The sequence below is a fragment of the Mirounga angustirostris genome, unplaced genomic scaffold (genome assembly GCF_029215605.1).
Source record: "Mirounga angustirostris isolate CCGP_5_RB_7025 unplaced genomic scaffold, mMirAng1.0.hap1 SCAF_5, whole genome shotgun sequence".
Classification (NCBI taxonomy): domain Eukaryota; kingdom Metazoa; phylum Chordata; class Mammalia; order Carnivora; family Phocidae; genus Mirounga; species Mirounga angustirostris.
The window spans coordinates 125,897,218-125,919,016 of NW_026991713.1; the positions used below are offsets into that span (position 1 = coordinate 125,897,218).

Below are 21,799 nucleotides of genomic sequence, written 5' to 3' on the forward strand. Positions count from 1 at the left end.
GGAAGGGATTTCTTCGTCCCGCCCCTTCTAGGTCCTTACCTGAAAGCCAATGGAAACTCATGATTGAATTGCGTCATTTGGCCTAGCAACTCCCGGCAGATTTTTCCCCGACCACTCGCTCGGCTCCTCGGCGTCCTGTAACGGCCCCGGGCGGTAGCACCGTGGCTGGCGGTGGACGCGGGTGGCGAGGCGTTTGGAGCGGCTGGCTCGGCATGTGGTGCACGGGCCCAGCCGCAGCGGTGGCCTTTTTTGCCGGGCTTTGGGTCTCTAACCCGGGGCCGGCGCTGGGCCAGGAGGCCGGGGAACGGCCAGGGGCCGACTGTGAAGGTGAGCGGCGTGAGACCTGCTTGCTTGGCGATGGCACCGCGCTGCCCCGCAGCTGTTGTCGGCTTTGGCTTCCCCCGGCCCTGGCTATAAATAACATTTAACTCAGGAAATGCAGGTCCCCGTCCCTGGTTTCCCATCGCCTTCGCCCAAGCCTAGGCAAAAGCTCGATCCCGGCCCAGTGACACCTTGAGGCCGCGTTCTGGTCTTGGGCTATTTGGGATTTGGATGAGATGTTGTGTAGACGCAACCAGCTTCAGAAGACCCTGGCGCTGCGTCTGCTGCTGATGAGCGAGTCTGGCCCCTCCCTGGCCAGGCGAGGTCTTTCCAATTTAAATTTGTTTGACTCCCAGAAGAAAAATAAAACAAGTGGTCTGTAATTGAGTCGAGGTGGCTTAAACCAGAGAACAAAAGTAACGTTTGTTAGGACTTACCGAGTAAAGTTGATTTATAGAGGAGTATATTAACTCTTTAGGAGGAATGCCCAGGGATGATTCCTCTTCTGCTCGCAGAACCTAGGCTAGGCACTGCAATCAGAACACGTGCGACTAGGTTCCGCCAACCTTCTGCTCGGAGCCCCCATGCCCCTTCCTTGCAAAATCTGCGTGATAGTACCTACTTCAGAGGGTTGTTAACAAGATTAGAGAAGATAATTGGCTATGCTAGGCCCTTCCTCCTGGACTGCTGTAACAACCATTTTTCATTGACCAAAATAATTTATATAAAGTGGATCTCCTCCTCACCCTTCTGTAACCTTGGGACTCTATCCCTACTTAACAGGAAACTGTAGATTCACAGTATGCATTGAATAACTGGATGAGTGTAGTTTGTATAACAACTTAATGAGGTGTTAGGAATTGGGAGTCCAGTTTTCTACCAGCCCTGCGGTAATTAAACTTCTCTCCAGAAATTGAAAATATCTACACGATGTCATTTTAAAATTTTCTATAGATATATTTGTTCAGCTAAGTTATAATTTTGTTTAAAGAATCTTATAACTGCATCCTATGCATTTAAAGCAGAATTTGTGAGACACAAACAATTGATCTGATTACTCATTAGTAATTTAATTTCTGGAGCATTTATCTGAAAACATTTCAGAAAAGCCAGAGCCCCTGGATTAGTTGAATGTAAAGCGTATGCCATCTTTCCTAGATTTATTACAGCATATGGTGATTATTGCGTGTTGGACTAGACCTCATTTTCTACGGTCCTCCCTCCCCTTGGTCACTCTGCTTCCATAACTCTGGTGCCCTGACTGTTTTTTGGACCCGCCAAGGACACTCCTGCACTAGAGCCTTTGCACTTCTTCCCTTTGCCCGGAGAGTTCTACCCCAAGTAGTCCACTTATGGTTTTCTCTCCCTTTCTTAAGGTTGCTGCTCAAATACCACTTTATCCAAGAGGTTTTCCTTGACCACTCCATTTAGAATACTACTACTTACCTTGTCACTCTCTACCCCCATTACCATGTTTCTTTTTCTTCACAGCCACAAGATACTTTTATTTATTCCCTAGCATGTAATCCTTGAGGGTATGGACTTTGTTTTTCAACCACTAGAACACTGTCTGGTACTTACTAATTGCTCGGTGAATGTTAAAAATACAAATGACAGGCTGTTATATTTAATGTTCTGTTCCTATTAATAGCATTAGGAATGAATAGGACGTGGAGCTCTAAAAGACAACATGACTGATCCTCTAGCTGAAAACAACTAAAAACACTGGATAAAATAAAAAAAAATGTAAAAATATTTTTAAAGATTTATTTACTTATTTGAGAGACTTTGTGCGTGTGCGTGCGAGGGATGGGGGAGGGGCACAGGGAAAGGGAGACAAGCAAACTCCCTGCTGAGTGAGGAGCCTGCCTCAGGGCTCTATCCTGGGACTCCTGAGATCATGACCTGAGCAGAAATCAAAAGTCATGCTCAACCAATGAGCCCCCCAGGCGCTCCTAAAAATAATTTTAAGAGTAAGTTAGTAAGGTATAACCAGAGGCCAAAAATCAAGGTGAAAGTGGAAACTAAAAGAGGTAAAAGAAATGGGAAGGTGGCTTTTGCCTTGAGGGCATTTGTTACCCCGGCACTCTGCATTTAGGTTTTCCTGGCTTTGGTAGAATAAAGAGAATAAAGACAAAGCCCAGGACCTTCCCAAGTTAGGAGTTTAATATAAGGTCTTCCTCCAATTAATCTGAAATCCCAAAGAGCTAGACCTCCATTATAAAAGGTGACCTGGAAATAACCACAACGCTACCCCCATCCTTAGAGACTAAAAGCAATTGTGGTACTTGAACTTTGTACCAAAAGGGAAAACAAAAATGTCTCCAGATAACTCCTAATCACAAGATAGCCCACTTACGCATTGAGGCCCAAATGCACACAACCTGGATGGTCCAAAACATCTCAAACTGAAATTTTAGTTTAATGGGGTTTTAGACATCAGCAAATATTGATCTTACCTGTAGGAATCCACCTTTAGCCCAGCCTGCAAATAATTCTCATAGTTAAAGTCTAAGAAATAAAGCTTACATTCAGAAAAGTCTTGCACCCATGAGGAAGAAGGGCACCATGAGTGACAGCAAGTTTCGACTAGTGGCAGAAACTAGTGGAAAGGCTTCAGGTACTGGAATTATCAGGCACAGGGTAGAAAATACATTTATTTTGTTTTAAGAAATAAAGGAAGGGATTGAAAATATAAATAAAGGGCAAAGACTCTTAAAAATGTCCAACCATATTTGGAAAAGGACCAGATTAAATGGCTACAAATAGAAATTAATGGGATTAATAGAAGATTAGATACAGCTGATAAAATAATAACTAAGAAGATCGAAGAAATTGTCAAGAATGAATCACTAGAGAGAAAGAAGAAGAAACAAAGAGAAAATCTTAAACGTAACCAGAGAAAAAATACTGATGGACTTCAAGTTAGACTGTCAGATGATTCAACAGTGAAAGGCCCAAAGTCACACAGTTAGTAATCAATAAAGCCAGGATTTGGACCCAGAGAGTCTGCCTTCAGAGCCCAAGCACTGAATAACTAACTATACCGCTTCTGAGTATACTGCTGGGAACTAAATTATTTAAGGGAATATTAAAAATAAAATCGGAACAATGAAGTAGTACACAAATTATTCAAGAAGTTCTGGCTATTTCTAAACTCTTAACTCCTTATAACGTATGAATATTCTTAGGTAGCAATTCTCCCCTAGTCCTGGTATCACCCAGATTAATCTGGTGTCTTTTTAAATTTTTCCTCCAAAATCAAGTAGATAATGTGGGACTGACTTCAGTTTTAGAAGGTGTGGATGGAACTGTTGAAAATAATGTTTCTAGTCCACTGCCAGTTTAATTATTCCACCAACCTGATTTTGAGCATTTATCATTATCTTTTTGAAAAGCTTATAGCTCTTTTCCTGCAGGTGGCATTATTATATTTTCCAAATACTGTTTTCCCCTTTTGGGCTCTGGCTAATAATTGCTTAATTGATATGTGATTTCACCTTAAAATTTTAAATTCAATTTCACTAACATTACCAAATATTTTATTGAGCATATGGGGGATTTCTGTGACAGTCAAAGATATTGTGGTGAGTTTTTAACATCAATTAGCAACTACTTTAAACATACAGGAAAATTTTTATATGACCTATACCTAGCATCTAGATTCATTGTTAATATTTTGCTACATTTGCTACCATTCTGTCTTTAAAAAATAAAATAACACACTTGTAGCCACTGTTTTCTCTCCCTTTCCAGGAGAAATGTCTGTTCTAAAGTTAATGTGTGCTTCTTTTCCATTTTTAAAGAACTCTTACTATAAATGTGTGTATCCACAAATAATCTATGTAATTTTTTTGATCTTAGTTGTATATAATTGTACATTGTACATATTCATTTGCAACCTTTTTCATTCAACATTATATTGGGGCATTTTATACGTTGATAACTACAGACATAGTTCATTCTTTTTAACTTGCCTCTAGAATTCCACTTTCTGAGTGAAATACAGTGTATGTAACTATTCTCTCTTGGAGGTTCGGTTAGGTTCTTCCCACTTTTACATAACTTTAAACAATGGTCCTCTGAATATTCTTATACATGTCTCCTAGAGCACATTGGTGATGATTTCTCTAGGTCATAGAGCAAGAATTTCTGGGTGATAGATTATATGCACTTTCAACTTAATTTTTCCCTATTGGACTGCAATTTTCTTACAGATATGCAGGATCTCTTTTCTTCAGCCAAAAAATACATTTCACACCCAATCTAGGTACTTTGTTGAGGACAGAGCAATGTGGCTTAAGTGGGAGAGGTGACAGACCCTGAGGTGTGAGAGGCAGTGGAAAGTCAGGTCATCCGGGACTGTGGGACAATCTAGAGACTGGATTAGACTCTGAGTGATATGGAAAACCACAGGAGGGTGTTGAGCTATGAAGTAGCATAATCTTTCATTTTTAAAGACTCTGGTCAGAATGTTGGGAACTTAGTGGGTCAGATTACAGCAATCCTCTGGCCAAGAAATCCTAATGCTGCAGGAGAAAATATGAAAACGTCATAAAGGAACCAAGAGCTGACAAGATAGAAAGATTTACTAGGGCAAAATTGAAGGGGAAGAAGCAGTCCTGAATGGTAAACTGAGTTTACACTCATTCTGCCCAGATAACAGTGGCCAGTCAAAGATGATCTTTGGTGTGAGGGAGATGGAAGGCAAAGCCTAAGACTTGTTTTAGGTAAGGAATCTACTAAGACACTCTTCTCTGTTAATCTGGGATTCCCAAAGTGTTACTCCCTCAGTGTAAGGTTGAACGAGCAATAAAGCTAACCCATCCCTACCCACAGAGGTCTCTAAGGAAAATTTCCTTGACACTGAGCAGAATTGAAGAAAGAATAAACACATTTCTGAGAGATTATAACCACAAGATGTCCTCACTTGGATTTGCAGCTAAATTTCACATAAGGGGTCCAAGAAAATATCAAGCTGTCAATTTAGTTTAAAGTAGTCCCTGGCTAGTAGCTCCTAAGCCTGATAAATACAGACATAAATCCTTTATGGAAATAAGACATCATAATTTTATGCCTCAAATAATCTCCACAAATACATTTCAAGTGACTATAAGTATCATGCAGGACAAAACAAGGAAGTAGACAAAAAACCAAATAATCAGGTAATAAGGGGAGGCGAAGGACCCTGTCTTTCACAACAAACCTTTTATAACTCACTGACTTTAAACTAGGTGTGGGAGGAGTGAGGGAGAGGAAGAGAGGAGAGACTTGGAAACCACAGCATAAAAATTCTTTGTTTTTCTTAAAGAGGAATGGGCAAATGTGGTGGTATTTGGTGGTGGTGAGGGGGGGAATGTGGTGTTGAGAGATCTTTCTGTTGCTTCTAAAATATGAGAAGTAACACATCATGTTGCAGGCTAATGGGGAACCAGACAGGAGGGAGAGCGCAGAAGTGCAGGAGTAGGGAGTTGATAGGATCTCTATAGCAGGTGGAGGGGTTGTCAAAGTTTGTTCATAGAATTAAGGCAGAATATGCAGGTACAGGTGTGGTTGATGTGACAGCAGAAGCAGGAGAGACTTCTCTCCTGTTGCTTTTTGTTCCTCAGAAAAATAGGATGCAGGATCATGAGGTGGGAGTGAGGATGGGGTGGAGGTGCTAGACAAGCTTTGAAGAGAGAGCAACTTTGCAATTGTCATTTGGGGAGTTGGATACAGTGTGAGTATGGCCAATGGAGTAGGGTTGTTGAACAGCCCTGATGGCTTACTGGAAATTAGTGTCATGAATTTAAAGTGAGGCCAGTGAGCACCACTGTGTTATTTCCTCCAGTTATGTTCAGTGAGTGTAGGTACAAACTGGGTGGAGAGTTGGTTTTAACTAGGGCTAGGGTTTTTCCAGGTGCATACAATGAGGGAGGGAGATGCAAGAGAATTGAATTTATGTGCAAAGAAGTGACTATACTGTAGAACATGGAATCTAAACTGAGTAAGGAAGCATGGTGAAAAAGGTGGGAAAATCAATGGATTGTATGACCTGGTGGGGTCGGAGATATTGGGCGTTGGGTGTTAGAGGACATGAGCTGGAGAGATAGGAGGTGATGGTCAGACAATGGGATGTTTCAACTAAAATTATAGAGAGATTATAGTCATTGGTAATGACTGGACCCAAGGGTAAGACCATAGCAATTTTTCATGTATTCTAGATATTAATCTTTAGTCAGTTATGTAAGTTTTAAATATCTTCCTCCAGTCTGTGACTTGTCTTATCTTTTGTTTATGATTTCTTTGACATTACAAAAGTGTTTAATTTTGCTGTAATCCAATGTATGATCTGTGTTTTGGTAACTTCTTTAAGAAATATTTCTTCTTGAGGCGCCTGGGTGGCTCAGTCGTTAAGCGTCTGCCTTCGGCTCAGGTCATGATCCCAGGGTCCTGGGATCGAGCCCCGCATAGGGCTCCGCATCGGGCTCCCTGCTCAGCGGGAAGCCTTCTTCTCCCTCTCCCACTCTCCCTGCTTATGTTCTCTCTTGCACTGTGTCTCTCTGTCAAATAAATAAAATCTTTAAAAAAAAAAAGAAATATTTCTTCTCTATCCTGATGTCATGAAGATGCTTTCCTGGGTTTTCTTCTAAAAGTTTTGTAGTGCTGCTCTTCCCATATAAATCTTTATTCACCTGGGATTTATGTTTGCATGTAGTTTTAGATAGAGATCTAAGTTTATCTTTTTCAGTGGTGAGTTGTCTTAGTACCATTTATTGACTAGTAAATTTTTATCCTCCATTGATTTTTAGCATCACTTTCATCCTTTACCAACCTTCTCTAGATTTGTGCATTTGTTTCTAGACTCTATTTGTGCATTTGTTTCTAGACTAGGTCTCCTGGTCTATTTCTGTGCCATTCCCACAGTGTTTTCAATGCTGTAGCTCTAGAACTAAATCTTGATAGATGATAACGTCTACTCCTCAAACTCCTTTTTTTTTAAAAAATATTTTATTTATTCATTTTGAGAGAGAGAGAGACAGAGAGCACAAGCAGAGGGAGAGGTAGAGGGAGAGGGAGAAGCAGGCTCCCCGCTGAGCAAGGAGCCCGATGCGGGACTCGATCCCAGGACCCTGGGATCATGACCTGAGCCAAAGACAGACGCTTAACGACTGAGCCACCCAGGCGCCCCCCCCCCTCTTTTTTTTCTTCTTCTTCAAACGTTTCTTGACTTTCATTTGCTCTTGTTTCTTCGTATGTATTTTTGGACCAGGTTGTAAAATCTATAAAAGTCCTATTGAGATTTTGATTGGAACAACATTATTTATTTGAGAGAGTGAGCACAAGCCAAGGGGAGAGGCAGGAGGAGAAGCAGACTCCTTGCTGAGCAGGGAGCCTAGGATCATGACCTGGGATCATGACCTGGGATCATGGCGGAGCTTAGCCGGAGCTTAGCCGAGTGAGCCACCCAAGTGCCCCTGGAATAACATTAAATGTATAGATTTACTTAAAAATAATTATAATCCATAATATTGACTCTTCCCATCCATGAACATGGTTTATTTTTCCATTTCTGAAGTCTACTTTGAGATCTTTTGATCAAGTTTTATACTTTTTTCTTTCAAAGTCTTGATATAGTTCATTAAATTTACTCCTAGTTACACTGGAATTTTTGTCACGATTGTAAATGATTTCTTATTTTAAATTTGCAGGTTCCTCATTGTTTCTTTGTATTAATCTGATATTCAGCAATTTTGCATAATGCTGTCCTTATTAAGAATGTTTTTCTACCTAGGCAATCATATAGTCTGCAAATGATAAAAATTTTGCTTTTTCCTTCCTTCTTTTCTTTTCTTTTTTTCCTTTTTTTTTTTTTTTGAGAGATTGTGTCCTGGGTGGGGAGGGTCGGAGGGAGAGAGAGAGAATTTTAACCAGACTCCATGCTGAGCATGGAGCCTGATGTGGGGCTCGATCTCATGACCCTGAGATCATGACCTGAGCCCGAAATCAAGAGTTAGATGCTTAACCGATGGAGCCACCTAGGCACCCCACTTTTTCCTTTCTAACAAACATCTCTTCCACTAGCTAACACATCTGGTTCTGTATTGAATACAAGTGGTGACAAAGGATCATTTTATTGTTAATGTAGGACATTTGCTGTAGAGCTTTCGTAGATATCCTCTATCAAGTCAATGCAGTTCTTTTCTATACGAGTTTGCTAAGTGTCTTAATATGGATGCTTGCTTTAATCATGAACAGAAATTCGATTTTATTAAATACATATACATCTATTGAGATGATCCTATAATTGAATTATTAGCTTTTCTAATTTTAAAACATCTTGGTCACTGACGTGATTCTTCCTTAATTATGATTTTTTTTTTTTAAAGATTTTATTTATTTATTTGACACACAGAGAGAAAGCACAAGTGGGCAGAGAGACAGGCAGAGAGAGAGGCAGAAGCAGGCTCTCCACTGAGCAGGGAGCCCGATGCGGGACTCGATCCCGGGACTCCAGGATCATGACCTGAGCCGAAGGCAGTCGCTTAACCAACTGAGCCACCCAGGCGCCCCAATTATGATTTTTTTAATGTGCGTTTTATTTTCAAAACGTGAAATTGGCCAGTCATTTTTGTCTCATATTGTCCTTGCCTGGTTTTGATGTCAAGGTTTGGCCAATCTCATTAAAATTTGGGAGGTTTTCTTTCCTTTCTTTTCCTTTGCTATTCTTGTCTCTGTGATAGTTTATATAAAATAGTTCTGATAGCTGGGTTCTTTTTTTCCCTGGTAGATTTTTAATTACTGCCTCAATTTTTTAAAATGGCTTTTAGGTCGGTTCAGGTTCTTATTTCTACGTAAGTTTATTTTTGTTATACTTTTCTAGGATGTTGTCTATGCTGTTTCCGAATTTATTGAAATAAAGCTTTTCTTATGGTGTTTTCTTATTATTTTAAAGTCTCTATTCTCTCTCTAGGTATGTCTCCTTTTTTATTATCAAATAGTTATGTATATGCAGAAGTTTAAAATGTAAATTTTTTTTTCCTGGGCCTATATTGAAAAATGTTAAGCACCTATCCATTCTTCTCTAGATAGTGCTTTCCTCTGCAGCTACTTCCAAGTAGTTTAGCTACTTCATCTGAAACATATCTTTATTAATCTAAATAAACTGCTTAAAATGTTCTAAAAGTTTGGCACTTTTATTATCTTTTAAAAATGAAGTTTTAGATCTATTACACCCACCCACATTTGTCTCTTGCACACCCATTCCCCCATTTTACATACATTTATATCACCACTTGGGGTAAAAATAAATCTCAGGGTTTATATTGTTGTGTCATGTAAATATTATTCAAAAGTTAGTTATCTAATGCACCAGAATTTCATCTTTCATGTATATCTTTCTCCCCTTGAATTAAAACTTGCCTCAATTTTCTTTGGTTAATTTTTGTTCCAATCATTAATTTATCATATATATGATAAATTAATAAATTTATTAAATAATAATTACATATGATTAATACATTTATTAAATAATAATTATTAAATAATAATTATTAAATGATCAATAAAATTAAATAAATAATTTTAATAAATTAAAAAAATATATATATATTCTCCCCCTCCCCCGACAGAACTGAAAATCATCTTTGAACAAATTAACCACATCAGGTAGTCTATTAGTTTGATCTTCTGCTTGGTGGCATCATTCCTGGGACTCTCTGTCCTGCTTTAACCTGGATAGGCATCTCTCCAGCCAGCTACACCACTGTTGTGCTAAGACTCCCTCCCCTCCTGGGAATTTCCTTGGTCTCTTTGTTGTGTTTGACCTTTGTTTCCTGGAACCCAAGGCATTCCTTTGATTGGTTCACTCTTATGTTTTGGTGAAGCCTACTGTCCTTAAAAACAGCACATGATAATATAATTTTGAGATCTTGAGTGTTGAAAATGACTTTATTTACTTTGACATTTTAATGAATAGCTTGACTCTTTATAGAATTCTAGGTCAAAAACATATTTTCTGTAGAATTTTAATGACATTAAGCTATTTTCTTATAGTTTCCAAGGTTAAGAAATCTAATGACACTCTTTCATAATTGTTATTAGAGCTATTTTAGATTTCAGCAGAATTATAGAATCTTTTCTTTTTTACCAGTGTTCTAAAGTTTCTTGACTTTTATGTGTTGGTATAGATCTTTTTCAATTTTGTGGGTCTGTCAATCCAGATATTTGTGTCTTCCACTAATGAGAATATTCCCTATATTGGTTCTTTGACAATTCCCTCTTCTATCTTTTTGAAGGTCATATTATTTAGGTATTTGTCTTCCTGAATTTCTTAAATTTCATTAATCATTTTCCACCTCTTTGTCTTTTGGTCTACTTCCTGGTGATTTTTCCCCCCAACTTGATCCCCTAAATAAATCTGGTCAACTTTTTTCTTTAATTTAGCAATCATATTTTAATTACCAAGAGTTCTTACTTGTTATTTGGTTGTCTGAATATTATTTGATTTACCACTTAAAAAAATTCTTTATCACTTTTTTCCTTGCTAAGAACTTATCTATCTTTACTGACCATTAGTTTCATTTATTTTTATTTTTTCTGCTTAATTTATGTGGTTTTATTATCAGTAGTTTCTATATTCTTTTGGTTTATATAGTTATACTTTTAAAAACTTAAGTTGAATGCTTACTCTTTTTCATTTTTTTCTTTTGAAAGATAATAATGTTATGAATTTCTTTGTAAGTACTGCTTAACTGTAATCCTTAAGTTTTATATATAGTATTTTTACTGGAATTAAGTACTGAAAATTGTACATTTCTGTTACTTACTACTTTTTCTTTGACCCATGGATTAGTTAGAAGTATGTGTTTTAAAAATTTCTAGGCATAAGGAGGGCAGACACTCAGTTGGATCATATTTTTGTTACTGATTTCTAATTATATTCGGGGAATGTGGCCTGCTTAGTATGGGTTTTTTGGTGCTTGTTGAGAACTGCTTTTTGGCCTACTACCTGGCAAATTAATGTAAATATTACATATTTTCTTGAAAAGAATGTGGGTTCTCTAATTTGGGGGAAAAGGGTTCCATATGGTATAAGGTCAAACTTGTGAATAGTGCTCACATATTTAATGTCCTTATTAACTTTTGGTCAATTTGATCAAATGATTGCTGTGAAGATGTTCAACCATCTACTGTTATTGTGAATTTGTCAATTTCTTCTTATGATTCTATCAGGATTTTCTGTATTATTAAGCTATGTTAATGGCTGTACATTAGTTTAGAACATTTATTTTGGTTTTTCTGGTAAATGGTTCATTTTATGGTTAGTAGTGACTGTTGTTATTCTCAAAAATGCTTTATAGGACTAAAGCAGATTTTGGTTAGCATTTTCTAGGCATATCTTATTATTTTTAAAATCTCCTCAATTTTGTTGTTGTTTTTTGTTTTTTCAACCTTTTGTTGTAGTCTCATACTTTTTATGTGACTCTTATAAACAGCAGATAATTGAATTTTTGATAGTTCTGCTCTGAAAAATCCTGTTCTATAACTGTAAGTTTAATATTCATGCTTATTGTAATTAATGATATATTTGGGTTTATTTTTCCCACTTAATTTCATGTTTTTTTAAAAAAAAATGTATTGTGCTTTCTTTCTTTTTTTTTTTTAAACTTTTCTGTCTTCCAGTGGACTGATAATGTTTGAACAATCCCTTCCCATACCCTGCATCAATACGGATCTGAAAGCAATCTGTTTATATTTTTTAGTTACTACCCTTACGTTGTTAACATGAGTAATTGGCTAAAAATTATTATGACTTAACAGTAATGTTTCTCCACCCTCTTCTGGATGATAAAGGATCTTAGGAAGTTTCAAGTGAATTTTCTTGTATTTCTCATCTTATGTGTTAGGATTGTCCTGTTTTGGGGTTTTACCTTATGCTTATTCCCCTACATGTTTATTATTATTGTTACACAGTTAATCTTGATTTAGATTTCTCTCCCACTTGCCATTTTTTCTTCTCATATTACTTCTTGCAACCTGATTCTCCTTTCTGGATCTTGCCTCCTTCCTGAAGTTTATCTGTTAGTAGGGCTTCCTAAGGTGTTTTATACATAGGAAGTAGTCAATAAATGTTTATTAAATAAAGTAATTTAATCAGATGAACATAGTTTAAACTACAGTAGGTGTCTAGTTTGTGTATTAGGGTGATCGGTGGATCTTGCCTCATTTACCAGACAGATAGATAAGACACTTGAATATTGGGGATGGCAGCACATTACCTGGTTTTAGTTAATACCATGAATCAAGAGTAGGGATAGAACCAAGGGCTGGGGCACTCTCCACTCTTCCTTAGTATGTTTCTCTAGAATTCTGTCTCTAATACTAAGGGCCACTGTTTTCCAGCATAAGCTTCTGGCCTCCATTTCCCTCTCTGCTTGCTAGGGCCAGACACTTGCCCCATCTGGAAAAGCAACATGGGAAAAGCAGTATCCTCCTACTGCAGAGGTACCTAATGGATAAGTGTGTAGGGCCAGTGTCCAATGGCCTGGGATCTAATTCCCTCTCTAGCACTTATTAGGCAAGTTAACTGGCCTCTCTTTGACTCAGTTACCTCACCTATAAAATAAGGATAGTAGCATAGCTTTGTTCTGAGACTTGAATGAGTTAATAACATACATTAGAACGGCGCCAGCACCTTTAAGCACCCAACAAATGTTAACTATGGTTATTGCCTGTGCCACTTCTTAGCAGCCAGATCAGGCTTTGGATGCTGGGATTGAATATGATTGTTCAAATTGGAGTTTCACTTAGGTTCATGATGATAGAACTTACAGACCTAGGCAGACTACCAAGGGGTTTCATTTAAGATATGTAATCAGGTTTTTCTCTGTGCTTTAAACAAAGCTGTCCCAAGAATCGTATCCTATATAAAGCTATATTCTCTTTTAGGGTTAACTTTTGTGGGAAAAGTCTCATTTTAGGTTCAAGTTGGTTCCAAAGATTGATTGCTTCGATAAATTATTCAAGGCCCAATTCTAAGCAAATAGCTATAGACCCCAAACAATTCTTACTTATAATTTGAATCCATTGTCACAATGTGTTGAATCATATTTATCTTTTTTATTTGGTGAGCGGGGCATACACATAGGTGTGGTCATGGTTATTTTGTACATAACTACATAATTTCTTTGATCCTTCTAGTATGTAAAGAATTCTTGAACCGATTCTATAACTCCTTGATAGCCAGAGGAGTCAACTTTTCCCTGGACACCATAGAAAAGGAATTGGTCAGCTTTTGCTTGGATGTCAAAGGAAAAGAAAACCGCCTGGTATAGTAAATTTTCCCTGTTCATTTTCCCTTATGCTTGAAGAAACTGTTAATAGTTTCATTTCTCATCTTAGTCTTAATGTTCTCCTGCTTAAATGCTTGCCTCAAGCATGTTCATTGTAGACAGCAGGCAGAAATTGATCATCCAGTGAAATGTAGTCCTATGTATTTTCATTTAGAATGTATCTGGTTTCATTTTGCTTTCTGAATAGACAAGCAATTCCATGTTTTAAGTAAAGTTACACAGATTCCTCATGAGAATTTTCTGTCCTGGGTTAACAGTGGGTAGACTCTTTATTTGTTACCAAGACTATTAGTTAAACCTGTCCAAACATTTTTATCACATCATTTATACATAACTAATGAAGTATTTATATTCTCTTATAATGGTGTTTCCTGGGTTTACACAGATGACTTTTCATTAAAGTGTTTTATTTCACTACAGATCATTGCAGGCCAATTCATTTTGCCTAAAATTTTCATGTTCAATTTGTCAGTTAAATCTGCATTGTTGACTGTTCAACACTGACACATTGTAAAACTCTCAACATTTATTTGTGCCATTAAGTTTCATATTTTTAAATGTAAATTGTCTCAGTTAGGCAGCTGGAAAGGCAGCATAGCATGATGGAGAAGGACATGGACTCTAGAGCCAAAATGCTAGATGTTTAAATTCCGTCTCTTCTGCTTACCAGCTGGTGACCTTCAGGTGACTTGGGTGTAAAATGGGGATAATTATAGTACTTACTTCACAGGATTGTTGTGAGAATTCAATAAGTTAAGACCTTTAAAGCCCCGAGAGCAGTGCCTGGCACAGAGAAAACACTTAGCAAACGTTGGCTCTTATTAGTCTTTGAGCATCGTGTGAATTGTAGGGCACTTCTAATTAACATGATCACGGGGATGGAATCATTTGTTTTCTGGTGCCTTAGTCAGCAGGGGTTAAAATTTAATAGCTGGGCCATGAAAACTAGGTTAACCTCTTTCTCACTTCTCCAAACTATATTAACTACTTTTTTTCATCACCCAGGACACTAAATTCTCTTTGTACTCCTTCAGTGCTATTATCTAGGTGCAACGAAGGATGCAGCCACAAAGATCCTCAATGAAGTCGCTCGCCCAATGAGTGTGCATATGCCTGCACCAAAGATTTGCGAGAAACTCAAGAAGATGGACAGCCAGATCTGTGAACTGAAATATGGTATAATGGAGACAAATGTATTTTTCTAATATGTCCAGAGCATTGCGCATTCTCCAAACCAAGGTCCCTGTTTCTAAAAAGTCGGTGGGAGAAGGGAAGGCAATCTCCACTCGCCAGTAGGTTGCTGGGCTGCTGAATGGTGCCTAGCACCATCTGAGCTCCTTTGGGGAAGAGAAACGAAGACTGCACAATCAGCATTCAGTAAAACTGCCAACCCGGATAGCCAGGTTTAAACTCTTAAATCACCAAGGCAATGTCAACTATGTGTGTCAAGGAAAAATTCCAAATGTAAAGGGAGCAGCTATTCATGGTGATTTAGCTCTTGGTAACCTTTTAAGACAAAAGTTTCATCTATTCAAAGGCCATGTCGGGACTTTGAAGTTTTAAACATGGACTGTATCTTTTCCCCCTAGATTTGTCTACCATCTTGCCAGTTTTAAATTTTAGGAAATAGGTTATTCACATCAAGTCGGGTTGTGTTTTATGAAGTAAGCTTATCGAGGGTGCCTAAAGTAAACAGTGAGGAAAGGGAGGAGATGTCCTATTTAAAACATTATCCTTGGCCTTATGAATTTCACAGATATAGATCTATTCTTATACAGTACTGAGGATTTGTATCTGGGTCAGCCTTTTGGATACACTGAATAGGTGTGTTGAAAGCCTGGGGCATCCCTCCCTTAGCCTGTCCTTAACACCTGAGATTTTACCAGGAAAGACTCACTTCTTTTGCTTAAGTCATTGTTTTATGTTACAGACCCACTGTAGTATTATAAACTACCTAAGTAATTAGCACCCAACTCTGAATTATTTTAGTCTTATTTTCCAACATAGCTGTGTAATATGCCTATGCACCATAGCGACAAAGCTGGCTTTAAATAGGTTTAAGGTCAGAAGATACCAAAGACAACCTACTTCTTAATTTGCCAAGGGCAAGCCCTAATCTCCAAGGTGGTGATTATGGGGAAGGCATCTGTTTTTATTGGCTTCCAGGTAATGAAGTAGAGGCAGGAATCATTGAGTTCATATAAACAATATTCACAAAAGGGACAAACCTGTCTTGATTCTTTCATTTGACAAATGTACTTGGAATAACATCTGCTATATACAAGGGATCTTACTTGGCTCCTTGAATAATAGAAAAATTATTCAGATATTATTGAAAAGAAATGCATTGTTACTAATCTTTTGGCAATGCTGGCCACTAGAGGCCCTTGGGGAGCCATGAACTAGTTTTAATTTTGGGATCAACGTTTTCCTTATAGTTTTAGGGTTACAGAGTTTTTCCTCTTTTAAAATGAATGTCAGATGCCAAGTTCTCTAGAAAAACTCAAAGACACTACTGACACTCGCAAGAAAGTGTTTTCTTTTTCCTTCAATAATTTATCTTGAATAGACCAGCAGTTCTAAATTCTCCTTCCCAGCTTATGGTTGGCAGGAAAGTTGAGATTGAACAGGGCTTCAAATGGTGGGATATTAATAATTTGCGCTATAAAAGCGTCTATGTTTAAAGGTCTTTTATTAAGTCAGCCATGAAATGAACAAACAAGGTAAGTGTAGAGTGGGATTATGTTTTCATTTAGGAGGGTGTCATTTGGCTTTTGACCTGAAAGTATGTTTTTGCTAGATCTATTTTTTTTTAAAGGATGGGGGTCACTATAAAAATTGAAGGGTCCCCTGAGCACAGGGTATAGCTGACCATCCAAATAAAAAAAGGCTTTAAAATTTAACTTTTATTTATTTTTTTCAGATTTATTAAGATATAATTGACATAAAACATTGTGCACGTTTAAGGTGCACAACATGTTGACTTGATACACTTATATATTGCAATATTATCACCATCGTGTTGGCTAACACCTCCATCATGTCTTATAATTACCATATCTTTTCTGTGATGAGAACATTTAAGGTCTACCCTCTTAGCAACATTCAAGTATATAATATAGTATTAACCATAACTACCATGGTGTACATTAGATTCCCAGAACTTGTAACTGGAAGTTCATACCCTTTTGCCAGCATCTTAATTTCTCCACCCACCCGACCCTGGTAAACACCATCCTACGCTCTGTTTCTATTAGTTTGGCTTTTTTAGATTCCATGTATAAGTGACATCATACAGTATTTATCTTTCTCTGACTTATTTCACTTAGTCCATTCTTGTCGCAAGTGGCAAGGTTTCCTTTCTCATGGCTGAATAACATTCCGTTGTATGTGTATACATGTGCATCACACACACACACACACACACATACATCACATCTTCTTTATTCATTCATCTGTTGATAGATACTTAGGTTGTTTTCATATCTTGCCTATTGTGAATAATGCTGCAATGAACATGGAAGTGCAGACATCTCTTTGATATCCTATTTTCATTTCCTTTTGATATATACCCAGAAGTGGGATTGCTAGATCATTTGGTAGTTCTACTTTTAATTTTTAAAGGAACTTCCATACTCTTTTCCATAGTGGCTGTACTAACTTATACTGCCAGCAAGAGTGATTTTTTTTCTAAATTGTTTCCAATACTTGCTATCTCTTAGGCTTTTGATGACAGCCATTCTAACAAATGTGAGGTGATACCTCATTGTAGTGCTGTTTTGCATTTCCCTATGGTCAGTGATGCTGAGTACCTTATCAGGGACCTGTTGGCCATTTGTATGTCTTCTTTGGAAGAATATCTATTCAGTTCCTCTGCCTATTTTTTTAGTCAGATTGTTTGGGATTTTTTTGCTATTGGGTTGTGTGAGTTTTTAAATATATTTTGGATATTAACTCCTTATTAGATATGTAATTTTCAAATATTTTCTCACATCCCATAACTTGCCATTTATTTTGTTGATGGCTTCTTTGCTGTGCAGAAACTTTTTAGTTTGATGTAGTCCCACTTACTGATTTTTGTTTTTGTTTGCTCTGGTGTCATATCCAAAAAATCGTTGCCAGAACCAATGTCAAGGAGACTTTCCCTATGTTTTCTTCTTGGATTTTTATGGTTTCAGGCTTTATGTTTAACTTTTTAATCCATTTCAAGTTAATTTTCCTAAGTGATATAAGACAGGGGTCCAGTTTCATTTTTTCCACATGTGGTTATCCAGTTTTGCAAACACCAGTTATTGAAGAGACTGTTCTTTCCCCATTGAATATTCTTGGTTCCTCTGTCAAATATTAGTTGACCTTATAGGCAAGGGTTAATTTCTGGGCTTTTGATTCTACTCCATTAGTATCTGTGTCTGTTTTTATGCCAGTACCACACTGTTTTATTATAGTTTTATAGTATAGTTTGAAATCAGGGAGTGCAATGCTTCCAGCTTAGTTCTTTCTGAGGATTGCTTTGGTTATTCAGGGTCTTTAGTGGTTCCATACAAATTGGGGTTATTTTTTCTGTTTTTTTGTGAAAAATGCCATTGGAATTTCGATGGGGATTGCATTGAAGCTGTAGATGGCTTTGGGTAGGATGGCATTTTAGCAATATTAATCTTCCAGTCCATGAACACAGAATGTTTTTCCATTTGTGTTCTCTTCAGTTTAGTCCGGTAGTTTTCAGTGTATAGATCTTTCACCTCTTTGGTTAAATTTATTCCTAAGTATAAAATCCAACTTTTAGATTTAAGCACACTAATTGGAAATTTTTGATAAGTCACTTGACCACTATGTTAGGTTGATAACAGGCTGTCAAATGCTGTGTTTTATTATGCAAGGGAAAAAAGGAAAGGGTTCCTCAAGAGAAGTCAAGCTGCAAAAGTCCTGGGCTGCCACTAATAAGCAAACTTCAATGTTGTATCCATGTTCAAGGACACACCTGGTCATGGGGGAGGGGGAAAGAAAAGAATTTCCCCATTCTGACAGGGAAATTATAATCATGAGTATGTTATAGATGAGCTTTGTTTGTTTGTTTTTCCTATTTTTGGGTCTGACAATAGAGAAGTAGCTGAGTTCTTCACATTGTCTGCAGGTAGTAAATGGAAACAGTAGTCTTTCTAGAGGAGTTGGATGTTAATGACAAGTGTTCCTGCCGGTTACTGGCAAGAAGGCTAGGAGCCAGATTGGTTGGCACCAAAGCGCCAGCATTAGAGAAGTGGGTATATCCCAAAAGACTGTCAATGAATGCTGTGATGATTTTGTAATCCCAGTAGGGACAGAGGATCAGGTGAGTTCAAGCAGAGATCCCAAACAATTAAGGACCAATGAGAATGCTCTTAATTTTATTCATGTGTTTTGGTGTCTTAAATTTGTATTTAAAAACTCGATAATGCTTTGTAATAGGTATGTCCATCTGTTTTAATGCAGACATGTCTTCGTATAGAAAGCGAACCATCACTTTCTAGTTAATTACAATCTAAGACTTTCATCTGGCCACACTCAAGACCATCCCAAGGCACTGCCATTTATCAATTCTCTTCTTTGTATCTTAGGAGCAGCAATTAGGATGCAATGTAGTCATTTTAGTAATTATGGTCTTGAGAAGCCGTGGAGTGGTCACAAAATTCTGCAAAGCTACCCAGGCCCCTGTTTTGAAGCAAGTATAATTCCATGGAAAGCAAGTTGAATAGAACACTAATGATCCCAATAGCTTTGTACATAACACATTTTCCTTAGGTATGTCTTGGTTTCCATAGAAATTGGAACTGTTCCCCACTTTGGAACACAGGGTAGTCGGCACCAAGATAGGAAACACCACTGGCCTTTCTAAGTGTTTCACGGTTGTTTTGGTTTTTTTAAAAACCGTGCTTTTCCTTTTTGTTGTTTAGAAAAGAAATTGGACCTGGCATCAGTGGACCTGTCAAAGATGAGGGTAGCAGAGCTGAAACAGATACTGCACAGCTGGGGAGAGGGGTGCAGAGCCTGTGCAGAAAAAACTGACTATGTGAATCTCATCACTGAACTGGCACCCAAGTATGCAGCAGCCCGCCCCAAAACAGAGCTGTGACCCTCCGATGCCGATATGCCATCAAGGAGAGACACAGTGACTCTCCAGGATATGGACTTGTTGGTTAAGAGTAACTGGGAGTTGCGCTGTATGTGGTCTCATACTTTTTGCTTTGGTAACACAACCAACCAAGAATTGGTTACTTGGATTTACGATGAAAACTGCTAATATTAGTGGTCTCTTCTATTTGCAGGGTACCCAAACCTAACAGTGCTTTTCTTATCATTTTTGTAAGGATTATATATATTGTCTTTGCCCATTTCCTTAAAAGTGGGAAATGTGAACTACTGAAAAATTGATGGAGTAGTCGATTCAAAGAAGGAAGACAGTGCTCAGAGGCTGCTCTCTGTGTATTAAGTTTTAGTTAAATATATTGGTTTAGGATAAAAGAAACAAAGTTTGGCCTACCTAACTCCCACCTTCAATCCAAAACAATAACATGGCATAATCAAAGGTTTTAAAAAGTAAACTTTGTACATTCAACTGCAAATCACTCTATGTTCTGGCTCTTTTTGGTATCTGATATGGGAGGGCAGGAGGCAGTATTTGAAATTAGGATTTCCCCAAAGAAGGAATACCTATTTAAAACCTATTTATACCTACTTAAAGAAAACAGATCAAGACTCCACTTAAATAGAGTCAGTGTTTTAGCAAATTGTAGCAACACTCACACTGTTGACTGAACTAAGCTCAAGGTGTTCTGTATTCCTTGCTACCACACATTAGACGAGCTTTTGATAGAGGATTAAAGCATGGTAAAAGCACCTGCAGGCAACATAGAGCTCTATGGTTCTTAATACTATTTTATCAGCTTTAAATTGTAAAATCATTCTTGGCTCCATTTTCTGGCCACATCAGAGTAAGAACCCCCCCTGGGCAAGTGACTGCCTCTGGGGGGAAGGCAGAGGTGGGGAAGGCCTACAGAGCAGCTCAAGGGAACTTTCTGGGGGGATGGGAATGTCGTATATCTTGACTGGGGTGGTGGTTACATGGTTGGATAGGGTTGTGAAACTCATGTAGTAGTACAACTAAAATCTGGTCTTTTTTTTTTGTATATACATTTTATCTAAAATACTGCTGTAGAAAAATTATTTGAAAATTAACTGAACTTCGTTAATTCAAAACATCTCGTTCGTGTAGAGAATTGCATTTACTGACTGGGAGTCCTTTGGGGGAGTGGAGGAGAAATTTTCCAGACTGAATGTGTACACTGAAAGTATAATTTTCATGTTTCAATGCTGTGCAGGTAAATGAATTTTCAGTTGGACAGTTGGGATGTTACCAAACTTGTCAGAGAATTGGTGGTTAGTAACTTAAAAATGAGAATAAAAAAGCTTTGGTGTAATAAATGACCAAAAGGTTATTGTTTCTGGGTTTGGGCAGCTTGATCATTATGTGTAAAGCACTCTAGTTTATTATGAATTATATCTTTAAAAGTCCATATTTAGTGGGTTTTTTTTTTTTTTTACTTTTTGTAACCTTTGTATTTGTTTTCCTTTAGTACATTTTGAACCTATTGAGAAACTTAACATTTGAAAGTATGTCTGATGTCTGATCTCAAAATCAGGTCATATTTTCTCAGTGTTGTGTGTTCTTTGTTTTTTTTGGGTTTTTTTTTTTTTGACAGGATAGAAATCTAGGTCATAAGAACACTGCCCAGCAGTTCATTCAAATCCATGATGTTTGGTCTGGTTTTCATAGAGCATTCGCTCTGTCAGTGCCACTGAAACTTTTCAAACAGTGCGTACAAGGGACCCGGGGACCTTGTTAAAGTTTGGATTTTGATCCAGGAGGCCTGGGTGGGGCCCGAGACTGCTTTCCTAACAAGCCCCTGAGTGATGCCCGTGCGGCTCTTGCAGGCACCACACTTGGAGTGGCAGGGTCCTGAGCCCTGGACCCCGCAGTTGATTTATTTTCTCCAACTTCCCATCTCAGTCAGGTTTTCACTAGAGCTGAATGTAACAACAACAACAACAAACAACAATAAACACACAAGGGTTGCTTCTCTCATGTAGAAGAAGTCAGGTAGCCCGGCAGA

General features: G+C 37.8%; 1 protein-coding gene across 1 annotated transcript; it reads left to right on the forward strand.

Moving 5' to 3' along the window:
- The first annotated feature begins 76 nt into the window (after positions 1-76).
- On the forward strand, positions 77-21,110 carry CDNF (cerebral dopamine neurotrophic factor). Its single transcript, XM_045874382.3, has 4 exons — positions 77-327; positions 13,504-13,631; positions 14,690-14,831; positions 19,583-21,110. The coding sequence occupies exons 1-4, from the start codon at positions 213-215 to the stop codon at positions 19,759-19,761; spliced, it is 564 nt and encodes a 187-aa protein (XP_045730338.1). The 5' UTR covers positions 77-212; the 3' UTR covers positions 19,762-21,110.
- Positions 21,111-21,799: the final 689 nt, after the last annotated feature.

Bases quoted from the DNA above. Each gene is read 5' to 3' on its own strand.
- CDNF (XM_045874382.3), top strand. From the start codon at position 213: ATGTGGTGCACGGGCCCAGCCGCAGCGGTGGCCTTTTTTGCCGGGCTT. The intron at 328-13,503 runs GTGAGCGGCGTG...TGATCCTTCTAG, and splicing joins GCCAGGGGCCGACTGTGAAG to TATGTAAAGAATTCTTGAAC. The intron at 14,832-19,582 runs GTATAATGGAGA...TTTGTTGTTTAG, and splicing joins GATCTGTGAACTGAAATATG to AAAAGAAATTGGACCTGGCA.